Genomic DNA, 17,122 nt, shown 5'->3' on the forward strand with positions numbered 1-17,122 from the left:
CCAAATGCAGAAAGGGTAAGTGAATAAGTTCTTTTTGCCCTGAAGAGCTGATAAATCTGTTTGAACCTAACTTTGAAGTACCTTTGACCTGTTATTAAGTCATCAGTATAAAGAGTTTGACCTTTGGCACTTGTGGAGCTTTACAGAAATAAAGCTATCTGGTTCTTTAACATGGGGTTGCAGGATCAGATTTGGATCTCATTTTCTTTTTTTAATTTTTGTTTCTGGAGACAGAGTTTCTCTGTGGAATAGCCCTGGCTGTCCTTGAACTCAGAGATCCAGCACAGTCTTTTTTTTTTTTTATTCCCCCTTGAGAGACAGGGTTTCTCTTTGTAACAGCCCTAGCTGTCCTTGGAACTAACTCTGTAGATCATCAGGCTGGCCTCCAACTCATAGAGATCCACCTGTCTCTGCCTCTCCAGTGCTGGGATTAAAGGTGTGTGCTACCACTGCCTGGCTGACCCAGATCAGTCTTAACCCCAGTTCTTAATGCAGAATTTTTGTTTTGTTTCTGAGAACAATCAAAAAGTAACCCTAGGTTAGTAGTATACATTATGCATAAATTCTCAGAGATGGAGCCTTATCTAATCTGGGCATCATTGATTAAAAGGTAGATTGAGCTGGGCCTGGTGGCAAATATCCATTTTGTTTTCAGTTTTGAGACAGGGTTTCTCTTTGGAGATTGTCCTGGAACTCTCTCTCTCCTGGCTCCAAGTGCCTTTTTAAAGCTGGTCTTGGCTGTGTATCTCTGTCCCTCCCCCAATTTGAAGTAACAAAAGGAATGCTGTTTCTTACTCAAGACCAAAATTAAATATATTGATTTTTTTTTAATTAATGCTATTGGGTTCTACATGTTTTGGGGTATAATCTTGCTCTATTTTAGGTAGGCACAGTTAATACTGAAGTCCAAGTGGCTCTTTAATGTCCGTCCTACATCCTTCAATTGTTCCTCCCTTGGCTATCATGTATTCCCTCATGTTTTCATTTCCTATCTAATATGTGGTCCTTATCCTTATAATTTCCTAAAATGCTTTAAGTCAGTAACAACTGATTGTTATTTGGGCACATTAACCATTCAGCCTTGTAGTTTGGAAAGGTTTCTATGAAAAAAAAAGTAACTTCTATAGGATAACATCAGATGTCTTCCTCAGTTGAAAGATGAAGCGACTGTATATTAGCAAAATTAATGAATTAGAAGTAGCAGTGTGATTTGTTACAGCAAAATTGCATTATACTTTGGTTCTCATATTGTATCAAGAAATGTTACTGTTATTTTTTCAAATAGGAAATTTTAAAAGGATCATTGGAAAAACTGAGATGATACTTATCAGCTGATTATTTAAAAGAAATAAAAACCATATAGAAATTATGTTTATATTTATGTTGTTAAAGATTGACACAGTTTTTCTAAATAAGTTAAATTTTTGTGACTCAGGCTGAAAAACAAGTGGAAACTGAAGAATCGGGAATGGTGGCTGCAGCAACAGCTTCTTCTAACTTAAAAGCAAGTCCTAAGCGAGGACGACCTGCAGGTAGATCATTAGTACTTAAGTACTTTTTAGCTTGTGATTTATTTTCCAGTCCATTAAAATATTGATGGCTCAAGGGTTTTTCGAATAATATGAATAGCAGTTAATTAAAGACAGTCATGTGTCACCTTAAAATATTACTACATTCAGCCAGACAGTTGTGGCAGACGCCTTTATTCCCAGCACTTGGAGGCAGAGGGAGGTGGATCTCTGAGTTTGAAGCTAGCCTCTTTTACAGAGTGAGTTTCAGGACAGACAGGACTGTTTCACAGAGAGACCCTGTCTCAAAACAAACAAAAAAATCACTCTGATAGGATATTTGTTTAGTATTGACTTAACAATTTGAAAAACAATTTGTTTTTCCTAATACAGAGTAAAACACTGAAAAATCAAACAGGATAGAGCCATTTTTTTCCCTACATCGTAATAGGGTCTTTACTGAAAACTGTTAAGGGAATTTCAAAATCGGGAAAGAAAAGAAATTAAAATCTACTTACATGTTTTGTAGTATTATAATGAATCAAACTGAGAATAATAAAGATCTTGGTCAATACTGATACAAAGTTGCAAATATGTAAATAAAATATATAAACTTGTTATAGAAATATAAGTTCTGAATGAATGATACTGTTTTCTGACACTTGTTTAAACAGCAATGAAAAATGCTTTTATGAAAATATATCCATATTTTAAAATTTATTCTCTTCTCGTATATTACTTATTCACCATAATTTCCCCTTCCTCCACTCTGCCCAGTTTTTAATCTGTCAAATATAATAAGGACAAATGGAAATTTATTATTAATGTGTTAAATTTTGACTTTCTTGATGCATGGGATTACTAGTTAAACCCTAAATAATACTTTTATATATTATGTAACTTTTGTATTCTACATAAAGCTTTGTATTTAAAAGGGAAATTGTATTTTTTTCTATTTGAAAATTAGCTACTGAAGTCAAGATTCCAAAACCAAGAGGCAGACCTAAAGTGGTAAAACAACCCTGTCCTTCAGAGAGTGACATGTGAGTTTATTTTTAATATAAAATTAGCTATTGAGACTTGTAAATAAGTAGAAAAAACTTCTGTGTTCTTAACAGTTTATTTTGTGTGCGTGTGTGTGTGTGTGTGTGTGTGTGTGTGTGTGTGTGTGTGTGTGTGTGTGTGTGTATTACATACAGTATTTGTTTCTATTGCTATTCTGCTATTTGTAAAAATTATGGAGACTATTAACATTATTTCGGGCATGATAACATAAACTTTGGTAATGTAGGCTAAAAGGGGAAATTGGTAATGTTAGGCTAAAAGGGCAGGGTAGATTATATCCGAAGTAGTGTTCAGAGACCTTTTTATGTTATGTATAATAATTCTTTTTAAAAATTTTTTTAAAAGATTTTATTTATTATATATACAACATTCTGCTTCCATGTATATCTGCACACCAGAAGAGGGCACAAAATCTCATAATGGATGGTTGTGAGCCACCATGTGGTTGCTGGGAATTGAACTCAGCAACCTCTGGAAGAGCAGCCAGTGCTCTTACCCTCTGAGCCATCTCTCCAGCCCGAATAATTATTTTTTTAAATAGTATAAAAAATTAAACTTGGAATGATAAATATTTAGTTATCAAAGCAAGAAGTGTCCCCCCCCCATCATCTTTTCTCACAATTTGAGAAAGGATATATTTAGGAAGTGATGATTGTATCTAAAGGTTTGTAGGGAACACTCAATTATTGATGGATTTACTAAGCAGGGCTGGTATGGCGCATGACTTTAGTCCCAGCACTGGGGAGGCAGAGGCAGGTGGATCTCTGTGAGTTCAAGGCCAAGCCAGGGCTACACAGAGAAATAATGTTTCAAAAACAAAATTACTGATTAAAAAATAAAAACAACACTGTATGTGGCATATATACATGTACATTTACACAGGTGCTCTTAGAGTATCAGTTTCACTAGAACTGAAGTTTACGATGGTGAGCCATCTGAGGTTGCCTCAGGAACCAAACTCTATAGATTTGTGAAAGAGCATTTTAAGTATTCTTAAAATTAATCCATCTTAACACTCGTAAACTGATTATTTGAAGGATTATTGATTGTGGAATAATACTACTGGAGGGCTGTACTTGTCAACCAAAACTTGACACTTAAAAGAGCTTTATTTCCAAGCTAGCTGTTAGAATACTCTCAAAGGGAGAAACAAATAACAGCAACAAAACATGGCAGTGGAGCAGACACACATCAAGTTCTTTTGGTTAACACTGTGTCTATGTGTGCGTGTGTTTGTGTATACATTTGTCATTTGGATATGTATTTAATACATATAATTTTTACTTGCCAGTTAAAAAATTGTCACTTTTCCACAAGAAGTCTGTGACTTTCATGGTTTCTGTGATTTTTTGCTTAATAAAAAGTAACTGGTCATATATTTACCATTATATGCTTTTCAGTCCCTACAAGTGACTGATTTTATTTCTAAAGTATTCTTTTTTTATTTTATGTGCATTGGTGTTTTGCCTGCATGTATTTCTTTGTGAGGTGGAATTACAGTTGTGAGCTGCCATGTGGGTACTGGAAATTGAACCCACGTCTTCTGGAAGAACAGTCAGTTCTACTAATCACTAAGCCATCTCTCCAGTCCCTAAAACAAATACTCTTATAAATATGTAAAATATAATCTATCAGATGGGAGCTAGGTTGCCATTTGGTTGCTGGAATTTGAACGTGGGCCCTATGGAAGAATAAGTGAGTATAAATGAAGGCTGAAGAAAAGGCTCAGCTATTAGAAGCATGCTTACCTCCATACATACATACACATACATAAATACAAATAAATAAGTCTTTCAGAAAAGAAAAAGTATAAATGAATACATAAAAGTTCATCTTCCATTGTTGTGCTCCAACAGGGTTATTGATGAAGACAAAAGTAAAAAAAAGGGGCCAGAGGAAAAACAACCTAAAAAGCAGCCGAAAAAGGAAGAAGAAAGTCAAAAGGAAGAGGATAAGCCAAGAAAAGAACCAGATAAGAAAGAGGGGAAGAAAGAAGTTGAATCTAAACGGAAAAATGTAGCTAAACCAGGGGTTACATCAACCTCTGATTCAGAAGACGAAGATGATCAAGAAGGAGGTGAAAAGGTAGACTCATTCATATCCCCCTATTTTTATGGCATATTTGTATATATGCAAAATAGCACACTTGTGCTATCAGGTGTCCTTTTTTTTTTCTTCTTGTGTATTTTTGTGTGGTTTGCATGTGCCCTTGGGTTGATGTGGGTAATCTTTCTCAGTTCCTTTTGACTTGATTGTTTTCTAAGAAGAGTTTCTCAAGCAAACCCAGAGCTCCCCATGTGCCTAATCTTGTTTGCCAGTTTGCTCTGGGGATCACCTGTATTTGCCTACCAAGGCTGTAATTACAGGTGGACCACTACAATTATTTGGAATTTTGGGGTTCTGGGGATACAGACTCCGATCCTGTTGCTTGCATACCAGGAACCTTAACCGCTGAACAATCTCCCTAGCTCCCTCCACTTTAGGTTAATTTTGGGGGATGGGTGGGAGTGTTGAGACAGGGTTTCTCTGTAGCCCTGGCTGCACTGGAACTTGCTGTCCTCAAATTCAGAGATCATCTGCTTCTGCCTCCCGAGAGCTAGCATTAAAGCGTCACCCAGCGTTATTTTTATGTCGTTGTCTCTTTCATGTGTGAATGCTTTGCCTGTATGTGTGTGTGTGCTGGTATCCTCAAAGGTCAGACGAGGGCATCAGATCCTCTCAACTAGAGACAGGGATGGTAAAATAGACTCTTCCTCCATGTGGGTGCTAGAAATTGAGGCTGGGTCCTCTGCCAGAGCAGTAAGTGTTCTCAACCGTGTTATCTATTCATACTCAGCCCAGCCACTTTATGTTTTGAAACAGGGTGTCACTGAATCCATAGCCAGACTGGTCAGCCAGCTTCTTATCTAACTGTGATATTATTCCCCATCCCTGCCACCCCAAGCACAGGTATTTTCAGATGTGTGCAGACATACCCAGCTTTTACATGGATGCTAGGGAGTTGAAGTCTTGAACAGAAAGAAACCAAATATTTCTAGTAATTTTGTTCTTTTAAAGTTTTTGAAGGTAGGGTTTTTCTCATGTAGTCTTGGCTGTCCTGGGACTCACTCTGTAGACCAGGCTATCCTTAAACTCATAGATCTGCCTGCCTCTGCCTTCTGAGTGCTGGGACTTAAAAGTGCTTACCACCATTCCTTGCTTGTCCTTTAGTTTTTTTTTTTTTTTTTTTTAAAGGTCTTCCTTGCTCCCCCCATCCCCCCACATAGGGTTTCTTTGGCTGTCCTCAAATTCAGAGATTCCTTGTTTCTTAATACTTAATGTAATTCTTAAGTTGTAAGCATTTATTTTTGTGGAAGTTTACATGGGTTTATCTTTCCTAATAGAACTCCATTTGTTAATATAAAAGACTTATTTGAAACTTTATTTCTAGAAATTAGACATACTTCTACTAACCCAGATATGTAAGCAGAGGTTGTAGATAACCTAGATGACCACGATCAGCAAAGACATAAGAGGTGCATTTATACATGAAATTTTAAGATTTTGCTATCTTGTATTTTTTATGAAGTATAATTTTATTTGGATGCTATTACATTTTATTAACTCTATATTTGGGCTTTTATATCTGATTTGTCTGAATATTTTACAAACCAAGTTTTAATTTTGGGGTGAAGGGGTAGGTTTAAGACAGGGTTTAACTATACAACCTTGGCTAATTTGTAACTTGCTTTGTAGATCAGACTGGCCATGAACTCACAGGGATCCACCTGCCTCTGTTTCCTAAGTGCTGAGACTAATGGTGTGTGCTACCATACCCTGCTCAAAGCCAAACATTTTAATTCCATAGCATCACAGTGTTCAAGTTGAGATGACTGTGGAGACAAATAGCTTGGCATCCTTTTAGCCATAGGCTCGCTTGTACAGGAAAGTAGTGGATCCATAGCATAGCCACTATCAGGGAAGAGTCGAGGCGTGGTCATGCTGCTTAAGAGGAGTTGGGTTTTTTTTCCTTTTTTTTTTTAAACCAAGATTGTTATTTTCAAATAAACAGAAGAGAAAGGGTGGAAGAAACTTCCAGACTGCTCACAGGAGGAACTTGTTGAAAGGCCAACATGAGAAAGAAGCTGCAGAGCGGAAACGCAAGCAAGAGGAACAAATGGAAACCGAGCAGTAAGTGTTCTTTTTAGTTCTATAAATCTTAGATTGATTTTTTAAAAGAGTAGTATGAAAGTTTTTAAGTAGACTCATTTTCCAGACTTCATGAAGTCTTTTGAAACAACTTCCCACCTTAGAACAATCTTCCCTATGTGTTATTTCAAGCTCTATTATTTTCTTAGAGCATGAAATTCACTGAGGTAGTCCTGTGAACTGTTTGTAATTTAAAGTGAAAATACAGTTAGGTTTTGTTAGTGTTTTACAGAGTACTTATCTTCTATTTCTTTGTATAACGTGTTAAACATAAACTAATGAAAATACTGGTGGAGGAAGAATGCAGGAAATACTTGTATTTGTCATACCACCAGCAGGCCTGTACAGAAATCAGTAAAAATAACAAAAGCACAGTTGGAAACCCCAAAGCTGATAAAAGTAAACCCAAAGGCTTGCATTTTACGTGTACAATATGAATTAAGTTTGAATTACATTTTGACACTTGGAAACAATATACATTTACCCTGAGGAATGTCTTCCTCCTTTATTATATACAATCATTTTGTCAGTACAAGGAGTAGTCATGTTATAATTAGGCTTCATGTCTTTATCATACAGTTGTTCCTTAGTTTATCATTAGACTCTTTTAGACTTATTTTTCCTGGTTTATAGTGTCAGAAAACTGGGCTTTTTATTGCTAGTGAGATGATTTTGAAAACATATTGTAGGTCACTAAGATAGTGTGGCATCTGCAAGCTGAACATTTTTATAGATATATTGTCTCTGCTTCTGTAGTTGTTTGGAGGATACAGAGCACTTTAGTTGCTTGAGGGAATTTAAACGTGATTAAAATGCCAGACCTTGGGCACATCTGTAAATGCCGTTATTCCTGTCCTTTCTCTTGACTGAATAACTGTTACTGTTGTTGCTTTTAACCGTGCTCCCTGACTTAAGGCATAAATTAGTTGTTGCTTAGTAAGTCTAGCACAATCCTTCTACAGAATCTTCAAGATATCTTTTTGTATTTCAGTTTCTTTTGAATGTCCTCCAATGTAACTTTCTCAAATTCTAATATTTGTGTTTTCTTTCCTTCTCCTGTTATTACAAAACTTTGTACTTGGACAGTTTTGCTCTGTAAAGCATTTCAGATGCAACTTGTGTGAAATGCATTATGCAAAATAAAGTTTATTGTATTGTATTCCCAGCCAAACAACATGTAATCTACAGTAATAAAAAAATATATCTCATTTTGGGCTCAAAGCATTAATCCAGTAACTGAAAAGAGAATACAAGTGGAGCATACAAGCGATGAAGATCTTGAGACAGACTCATTGGACTGAATTTCCCCTTCCCCCCCTTGATGGAAGAAATGTTCCAGATTCTAAATTGAGGACTTCATTATTAATGGCATTATTAACTGTGTTATGATTGTTAACAAAATATCCTGTAAGGTACACACTACATATTAAGGTTGGCCATCATTCCTGTTTTTTTTTAAACCAAGCTTAAAATGAAGCTTTGTGTTTGAAAGTTATAACAAACATAGATGAAGATGGTGGTTGTACATTATTTCACTTAGAAAATATGAAAACTCATTTTGTTTTGAAGCTAGGTGTTAAACTGGAATAGCTATTACGTTCTTGAAAATGGGGCAGTTGTGCCCTACCCTTGACATTCTTTTGTTGTTAAATTCTTTAGTCTTGTTTTTTTTTTTAATCCTGAGAGATTAAACATTAGACTTGTTACGTAAGAAAATGAAACTGTAACCAAAATTTTAAAATAAAGTTTTTTTTAAAAAAAAAAACTGATTTTTAGGTATTTTTTTGTTCTTGTCTATTTTAATTGGTTCATACTAGGGCCTGAACGCCAAGCCAAGGTACTAGAAATTAAAATTTCTAATTTAAAAGGTTATTTTTGTTAGTAATATGGTTCTTTTTCATTTATGAAATGGTATGAAATATTAGTGGATGTCATTTAGTTTGATAATAATGGCATCCTCTCCAATTTTAAAATAAAATCCATAGTGTCAACTTAAAGCAGGTCTACTCTCTACTGAAGCTAATTTCAAAGTCCCTTGAATTACCTGCCCTTTGAAGATATGGGGAACAATTTAATCGGTCTACTTTAATATGCCTTAAAAAATAATTATAGGAAAATTAAGTCCATTAGGCATTTTTGGATGTTCTCTTCCCGTTTTGGCTTATTTGGCCAGTGATCTTGAAATTGGATTTTTAGCATCATATTTCACTGTGCCTGCTTCAAAGTTCCCAAAAGACTAAGTTAGCATGTTTGAGTTTTGTGTATATTTATGCTAATACTGTAGAGCTGCATCATTCTAGAAACTAGTCAGTGTCCTGTGTTGTAGGCTGATTTATTATTTTTAAGGAACATTTTTTAAGCCTTTACATAAGGGAATATGGGCATCTGCTAACCTCAGTCACAAAGTTCCAGTGTTTTGAAATATTTGTGTTAACATTTGATAGGCAGAATAAAGATGAAGGAAAGAAGCCAGAAGTTAAGAAAGTGGAGAAGAAGAGAGGTTAGTTATTTTACTTTTTAAGACATACAAAATTTCACATAGAAAGTTTATGTAACCTGGGTGTGATGGCACATGCCTATAATCCAAACATTTAAGGAGGCACAGCCAGGAGAACTACAAGTTCCAGGGCAACCAGGGATACAAAGTAAGACCCTGACTTAAAAAAAAAAAAAAAACCAAAGTAAATAGATTAAAAGATTTTTAAAGTTAACAATTTAAAAGTGATTTTGGAATTCCATCTAATGTTCTTATATCCTATAAACAAACCTTTTCAAGTCTGATTGGTTCTACATTAAATTGCATTTTGCGCAATTAAACTTGCTAATGTCTTTATATTTTAATGTTTATTTGGTGTCAGTTTCAAAACCCTGCTAAGCACTGCAGGTTTACCCATTTTGATAAATTGCAGTTTAACAATGGGTACGGTGAAACAGAAGTTAAGAGCTGACATGTAGGAGTTCATCATCATCTGGGACAGGAGCTTAGAAACGAATGCAGCATGGTGCTAATTTTGTGCTTTTATGCTGCATTTTTCTTCTCCAGACCATATCATATATTAAATTTAGTAGGTAACTTCTTACACTGTTCATCTATATGGGCTTCCTAAGAGATTTTTAAGATAACTTTGCAACCACCATTTCTTTTATTTGCTAGACTGTACAGAGATATGGTGTGGGGGAAAAAGTATTTACTGTTTTTCACATATTTCAATTTATAGAAACATCAATGGATTCTCGACTTCAAAGGATACATGCTGAAATTAAAAATTCCCTCAAAATTGATAATCTAGTAAGTGTTTACCCTCATTTAAAATGCACTGCTTTAATAGCTTTATATATTTTTCTCACATGACTTAAGTGTGTAAGTTTAAGATAAAAGGAACACTACCTGGCCATTTTGCATATAGTGCCTTAAGAGCTTTTAAAAGTCTTCAGAAGTAGATTACATAGATACTTTGGTAATTAACAGTTATGAAATTGCTGTTTTGTCATGAAGGATGTGAACAGATGCATTGAGGCACTGGATGAACTTGCTTCACTTCAGGTAACAATGCAGCAAGCTCAGAAACACACAGAGATGATCACAACACTGAAGAAAGTAAGTGGTTTCAAGACCTGTAAATCTCACATCTATTCTCAGTTCTTCATTTTTAAGGAAAAGTATAAATCAGTTAGGAAAAATAATTATGACTTGTTTTCTCAGATACGGCGGTTCAAAGTTAGTCAAGTTATCATGGAAAAGTCCACAATGTTATATAACAAGTTTAAGAACATGTTTTTGGTTGGTGAAGGAGATTCAGTCATCACCCAAGTGCTGAACAAATCCCTTGCTGAACAAAGACAGCACGAGGAAGCAAATAAAACCAAAGATCAAGGGAAGAAAGGGCCAAACAAAAAGCTAGAGAAGGACCAAACAGGTATGTGCTAATAACTTTAAGCTGGGTTTCCCCTTCTCAATGTTTGCCAGGACTGCTTTTGTATAATGATTTTGTTACATATGTTAGAAAAAGTGGATATTTAAGCCAGTATCAATAATGGGGTTACGGTGTATATTTATTCATTGACCTTGAACCAGCTGAAATATTTCTTAGTCAAGATAATTATCACTATTAACAGTGGAGGTTACATTAACAGAGTACTTGTACACAAAATCTGGTATAATGTTATGTAGGGCTTATGTAAAACTTCCAACAAAACCATTGCTAATGACAGTTTGGTTTGGGGGAGCTTGCTGTGAATCAGAATGTCTCCTAGAGAACCAACCCATTTCCTCTCATTTGCTTTTGCCAAAAACTAACAATGTACAATAGGCATACAACCAGAGCTGTTGATCTTAGTTGCAGCCAAAGATGTTGCTTGTTTCTTTCTGATCATAGCCAACAGGTTTTCAGTGTTGCTTAGTTACCCTGAGCATGTTGTGCACTGTGTTAAGTAAAACTTAATAGTAGCATAAATGGAGTCAGGAATAAGAGTGATGATAGTTGATGCATATGAAACTGAGTCTTATAGTCAAGATCTAATACTGTTGGCTCCACCATAATTGGCATATACTTGAGGCAAAAACCAATCCTTCAAGACAAAACAACAACAAAAAAATCTTTCACTTATTAGATACATTCAGTTGGAAATTTGAGCACTTTATGCTCTAAAATACTATTAATACAAAATTTAATTCTCTATAAAAAGCTACATGCTAGTGACCTTGAATATTTACGATAATTTAGTGTATTATTTTGTATGTGCTAACAGTTTTGTATTCTAAAGGTTCAAAGACCTTAAATGGAGGATCTGACACTCAAGACAGTAGTCATCCACAACATAATGGTGACAGTAACGAAGAAAGCAAAGACAGCCACGAGGCCAGCAGTAAGAAAAAGTAAGGGCAGTAAGGAAAGTAATGGACCTTTGGAAAGTAAGGCTGGAGAGATGGCTCAGATGTGAAGAGCTCTTCACACGTGTTGCTCTTCAGAGAGTTTCACTTGATTCCCTGTTCCCACAGAACAGCTCAGAACGATCTAACTCCAGTTCCAGAGCATCCACTTCCCTTTTCTGGCCTTTCTGGCACCAGACAGTTCAAGAAGAACATTCATATACATAAAATAGGACATGTTGAAGGGTCTTGCTCTTTTGCTCAGTTTGGCTTCAAACTCTTAAGCTCTAGAGATCCTCCTGCCTTGGCTTTCGTAGTTTTTGGGACTACCATTGTCCTTGGCTAATACATTTTCTTTCCTCCCCCGTCACCCCACAGATTTCTGTGCAGCTCTGGCTGTCCTAGAATTCTGTCTCCAGACCAGGCTGGCCTCAAATCAAACTCAGATGCCTGTCTCTGTATTAAAGGTGTATGCAGTCACCACCTGGCTCTTTTTTTTTTTTTTTTTTTTTTTTTGGTTTGTTTCTCCCTAAGACTCAACCATGCCAGGGAAACACTGTATCACTGAGCATAGTTCTCTTTTTGTTTAACACTCCTTTCAGACAAAGTCTCATTTTGTAATTTGCATCCTTGGCTATCACAGAAATTGCTATGTAGACTAGGCTAGTCTTGAACTCAGAGAAGTCTGAGTCTAGAGTGCTAGGATTAAAGGTGCCACTAAATCAGCCTTTTTTTTTTTTTTTAAAGTTGTGAATCAAAAAGGCAGGAGGGACTGGAGAGGTGGCTCAGTGGTTAGGCGCACTGGCTGCACTTCCAGAGACCTGGAATCCAATTTCCACTTCCCACACGGTGGCTGATGCCCTCTTCTGGTGTGCAGAGGAACATCAGAAAGTGCATTCATACATTTGTTTAAGGAGAAAAGGACAGGAGGAAGGACTGGAGTTGTGTAATGCTCTTGGCTAAGGCTGAGTTCAACCCCTAGCACCAGATAATTGAGACAAGGTCTCCCTCCCTACATTGCCCAGGTCAGCCTTGAATTTGTAGTTCTCCAGCCTCAATCTGTTTGGGATTACAGATTATACAGTTATTGCCCCTATTTTTGTTTGTTTGTTTGTTTCCAGACAGGGTTTCTCTGTGTAGCTTTGGAGCCTATCCTGGCACTTGCTCTGGAGAACGGGCTGGCCTTGAACTCACAGAGATCTGCCTGCCTCTGCCTCCCGAGTGCTGGGATTAAAGGTGTGCACCACCAATGCCCGGTGATTGCCCCTATATTTATTCAGGAAAATGGATCTCAGTAGAACTCAGAAAGAAAACAATTTTTCATTGAACTTTATTAGCTAGTGACCCTCACACTTTCTTAAATTGTTAGAATAAAAAAATCATAGGTACAGCCACTACCACTATTTTACATTATTAAATAAGAGACGGACAGTGCTTAAGAGCACTGAATGCTCTTCCAGAGGATCCACATGGCAGCTCACAAGTGTTTCTAACTCCAGGATTCAACACCCTCACAGACATGCAGGCAGACAGAACACCAAGGCACACAAAATAATAAATAATTTAGATGTTTGTCTAGTTCTTATTTTATGTTGTCATCACAGATACAAATTCTGTTTAAACAAAATTTATCTTAAAGTTAGCTAGGATCTCACCAGATTTGTGTATTACTTTAACAACATATGTAAGAAATGTTTTGTGTTTTTAGTTTTTTTTTTTTTTTTTTTAATGGGAATTATAGCCCTTTTTACTCCAGAGAAAATCCCCACGCCTTGTTGTGACAGGTTTTTTTTCTCCCTTTATTTTAGGTCATCTGGAGAAGAGAGAGAGGCCGAACTATCTCTGAAGGAGTCACCACTAGATAACTAACTAGGTTGGCAGATGTGGGGTGTAAAGAATATGTGAAGTCTGTTGTGAATGGCTTCATTTGAAATACTTAGGCTGCTGAAAGGGTTAAATTTTTATAAGCATAGGTTTTGATGTTTAAGTAGTTTGGGGGAAAGAAAATCCCTTTATGTTTGTGTAAAAGTAAAAGTTATTATTACTAATTTTCCATGTGCAGTATTAACAGCTCCATCCAGTTCAAGTGTGAGGGAAACCTACTTAGAAGGGTTTGCCTGCTTTATAGACATGACTAGTGTATTTGGGTTAGTGTGTGTGTTCATGTGTAATTGGTAGTAGGCCAGTTACATTTTAAAACTGCTACTTGTATAAATTGTTCCTTTTCTCCCAAATACTGTGGATTTGTGCATAGTTTTTTACAAATCTTGGATTTACCAGACTGTCTTTCCACTGTTTGTGGGTTTTTTAGAAGTTGAGCATTTTTATGAGCATAAAATGAATGTTACTTCTAAGCACTCACTCCTTTTTATCACAAGTTAACTTTAACCTCAGTCTATTGTGCTGCATTAACTTGCCTCTTTGTAATAATGTGTCGTCTTATGACAACTAGATGTCCAACTGATTGTTCTAGAAGGTACAAATTTGTTAACTTTTGAAAGTAATTTAGTTTTAGGGCTGGGAATTCAGTGGAGTCAGAACAGACTGGGTATATATAGGAAGTTCATCAACAATCCTAAAACTAGTTTTTTTTTTTTTTTTTTTTTAAATCGTAATCAATCCATGATGCTTTTAAGTGATAAATATAAATAAAGAAACTAACCTAATTGAAAACAAGCCCATATTAGAATGGGATTGGTATTTAACTTCTGTATCAGACATCACAGGATTACAAAAGTAAAAGGTAGAAATATCAGTTGTTCCAAAGTAGTAACTAGATTGTCCATACACATAAACGTAGACTAACAGGGTCTGTTAAATTAAGGAATAGCATTTCAAAGGTATTCTGAGTAATCACGTCAGTTATTGGTTTCCAGTAGGAAGAAAGGTTCATCGCTATGCTTTGAAATTTAATGGGAAAGTGACTTAATACCAGTGTTTGTATGTGGTGTAATTATACATGATCTTGACTTCTCACATAATTATTTTCACTTATGTAAAGGATTTTGAATTAATCAATAATTGGACTTTTGCTCTTACAATGGAACTACTGTTTTGGGCAAATGCTGTACATTATATATACACCGGTCTTCTGTTTTGTCCTTAGTACATTTTTAACTTGGACAAAAATTATTCTAGTTAAGCCATACGTGTCAAATGTGTAAACTTGTTTTAATTAAAAATTTTTCTACCAAACTCTTATTAGTAAATTATTATTACTGCTAATTGAGAAGAGTTACTGAAAAAATTCTAGATTTCCTGCTAAGGAAGTAGGGTCCTCTTTAGCCTTCGCTGACATCCTGTTAATAGTAACCTCAGGAAGGCACTGTCACTTGCCTTGCGTTGACGTCCCTAAGCACAGGTGTTAAGCTTCATGAAGAAGCTATAGAATATCCAACCTCAGAACATTAGCAGCACTCTTGTAGTTTATGTACCTTCTTGGATGGGCTGTCTTGCTTTGACCATGTGTGTTCTTTTGAAGCACAGCTGCCTTTTTAATCTTGGAATTGTCTGTCATAGGCTAATTCGCAGGCAAGATATCACTCTAAAAACTCTGTAAACAAAAATTATTTAGTTAAAACTACAGCTGAACTAAGATCTATTCAGTGTGTTAGCCACTTCTCCCACTGTGTATAGTATGCATGTGTAATATGCATGTATGGATACCTATTTTGAATGTTCATTTTCTCAGCTGTTTGGATCAATTTCAGATGTCCAACCTTAATGAGAGATTCTGATTGTAAGTCTACATGTATAAACAATTTGAGCATATTTGCTATTCTAGCTAGGAATTCTATAGCATGGTAGATTTTTACCAAGATGTGGCACACTAAAAATGTTCCTATTCATATCCACTTACCTGATTAAAAATGCCAGGTGAAGATGGAATCTGCCATCTATCTACTCCTGTATGTAGAGCAAAGGCTTCAGTTAACAAACTTTATTCCATTGGTCAGAGAAAATGCAAATCTACTGCAAATAATAAAATTGTAGCTTGAGACCTTTAAGAAATGAAGAGGTTACTAAAAAATTTACTTAAATTTGTGTTGTGTAATTCACCAACAAATACTAGGGATGACTCCTCCTGCTTTAAAATTACAAGGTAAAATTAAAAGAATTGTAAGCATAAGCAAGATGCTTGAGGAAACAGCTATTTTCTATACAGTTGCAGGTATATCCACAGGAATGTTCACTGATAAAGGTGTGCTATTCATATTTATCTCTGTCCTTAAAGTGACACATGAAATTTGTTATTTGTATAAGAGATTGCTAATGGCATAAAGAAAAACTCAAGACAAGGGCTTTAGAGCTTGTAATGTAAATTTGAAATTCTTTTATGTGAAATAGTTGGGATACCTATAATAATTGATAACTGCAGTAACCTGGTTAGCGTTTCCTCATTTCCACCATCAAAGAAATGGAAGGTATGTGAACTTTTGGTAAAAAAGTAGAATAGCATTCTTAATAAATAATATGATTTATCTGTTATCCGTCATCTTTGTCTATTATACACTAGGGGTAACTAATTTCCTGGAATTTACTTTGTGACAGTATGAACATTAGTGCAATACCCAAATGAACTGCCGTATTACTCTAGGAATTGAGAAAATCATTCATTCATTATGATTGAATGATTCTGCAGCAGAATCTCAGTGTATTTAATGTTAACACCATTCAGTACAGTACAGAAAAGTAAGATTGAGACGCATTGTAAGTTAGCCCTGGCGAGTAAATGGTACCCTGTGTTGGCTATAGCACTAAATAATAATACTCTAGACATACCACATGCAGGCACTTGTCATCTCCATGTCAGTCGCCATAATTGGATTTGTGACATTTAAGTCCATGAAATATGCTTCACCTTCTTTTAAACTTCACAGTCTTTAAAGAGACATGTAGGCTTCATTGGTTTATTTATAAGGTAATTATCTGTTCTTAGACATCTAGAGAAGATTCAGCTGAATTTAAATTAAACCTAGGACAGAGAAAGTAATGGTTAAAAGTCCATTTTATGTTATTAGAAAGTGTTCATTTTCTATCCCAAAAGTTTTCACAAAGTATTTTGATAGAATTTGTTTAGCAGTTTTCTTTTTTTCTATATTGTTACAGTAAGGGTACAGAAGAACGGAGGTGCTGAGCTGGAAAACTTTTCTTTCTTCTAATTTTTACATGCTCAAAAGTATTATGAAGATTAAGTGAGCCATGGAAATGCAAAAATCTATTTTCTTCAGCCATGACTTTAAATGACATTTTAAACTCAATGTATTTGTGATTTCAAGAAATGGGCTTCACTTTAAGTAATGCTATGAGCATAACTTAAAATCTGTTTAGATTCATTGTAGTCTTACGTACCTAGTGTCTACCTTAAAAAAATATCACAAGAGCCCAAAGTTAAATTGTAACTACTCCTAATTTCTGTTGATAACCGACAATTTGTTTTTAGTATCTCCTTACCACAGATATTTGAAGGGTCTTTACCTTGGCAGCTTCA

The 17,122-nt window shown here is 35.6% G+C and overlaps 1 protein-coding gene across 4 annotated transcripts in view; it reads left to right on the forward strand.

Annotated features, from left to right (window-relative positions):
* Positions 1-14,826, forward strand: part of Psip1 (PC4 and SFRS1 interacting protein 1) — a 38,451-nt gene extending 23,625 nt beyond the window's left edge. The window contains exons 7-16 of one of the 4 annotated variants that reach the window (XM_027400191.2): positions 1,436-1,532; positions 2,476-2,551; positions 4,430-4,658; positions 6,625-6,743; positions 9,206-9,261; positions 9,980-10,050; positions 10,258-10,359; positions 10,465-10,678; positions 11,526-11,637; positions 13,440-14,826. In XM_027400191.2, coding sequence (XP_027255992.1) covers positions 1,436-1,532; positions 2,476-2,551; positions 4,430-4,658; positions 6,625-6,743; positions 9,206-9,261; positions 9,980-10,050; positions 10,258-10,359; positions 10,465-10,678; positions 11,526-11,637; positions 13,440-13,500 — 1,137 coding nt within the window. In that variant the 3' untranslated portion in view covers positions 13,501-14,826. Of the gene's footprint in view, positions 1-1,435; positions 1,533-2,475; positions 2,552-4,429; positions 4,659-6,624; positions 6,744-7,847; positions 8,454-9,205; positions 9,262-9,979; positions 10,051-10,257; positions 10,360-10,464; positions 10,679-11,525; positions 11,638-13,439 lie in introns of those variants that run through there. The other 3 variants (XM_027400195.2, XM_027400194.2, XM_027400192.2) reach the window with 3 other exon arrangements.
* The last annotated feature ends 2,296 nt before the right edge of the window (positions 14,827-17,122 follow it).

The sequence above is a fragment of the Cricetulus griseus genome, chromosome 2, assembly GCF_003668045.3.
Source record: "Cricetulus griseus strain 17A/GY chromosome 2, alternate assembly CriGri-PICRH-1.0, whole genome shotgun sequence".
NCBI lineage: Eukaryota > Metazoa > Chordata > Mammalia > Rodentia > Cricetidae > Cricetulus > Cricetulus griseus.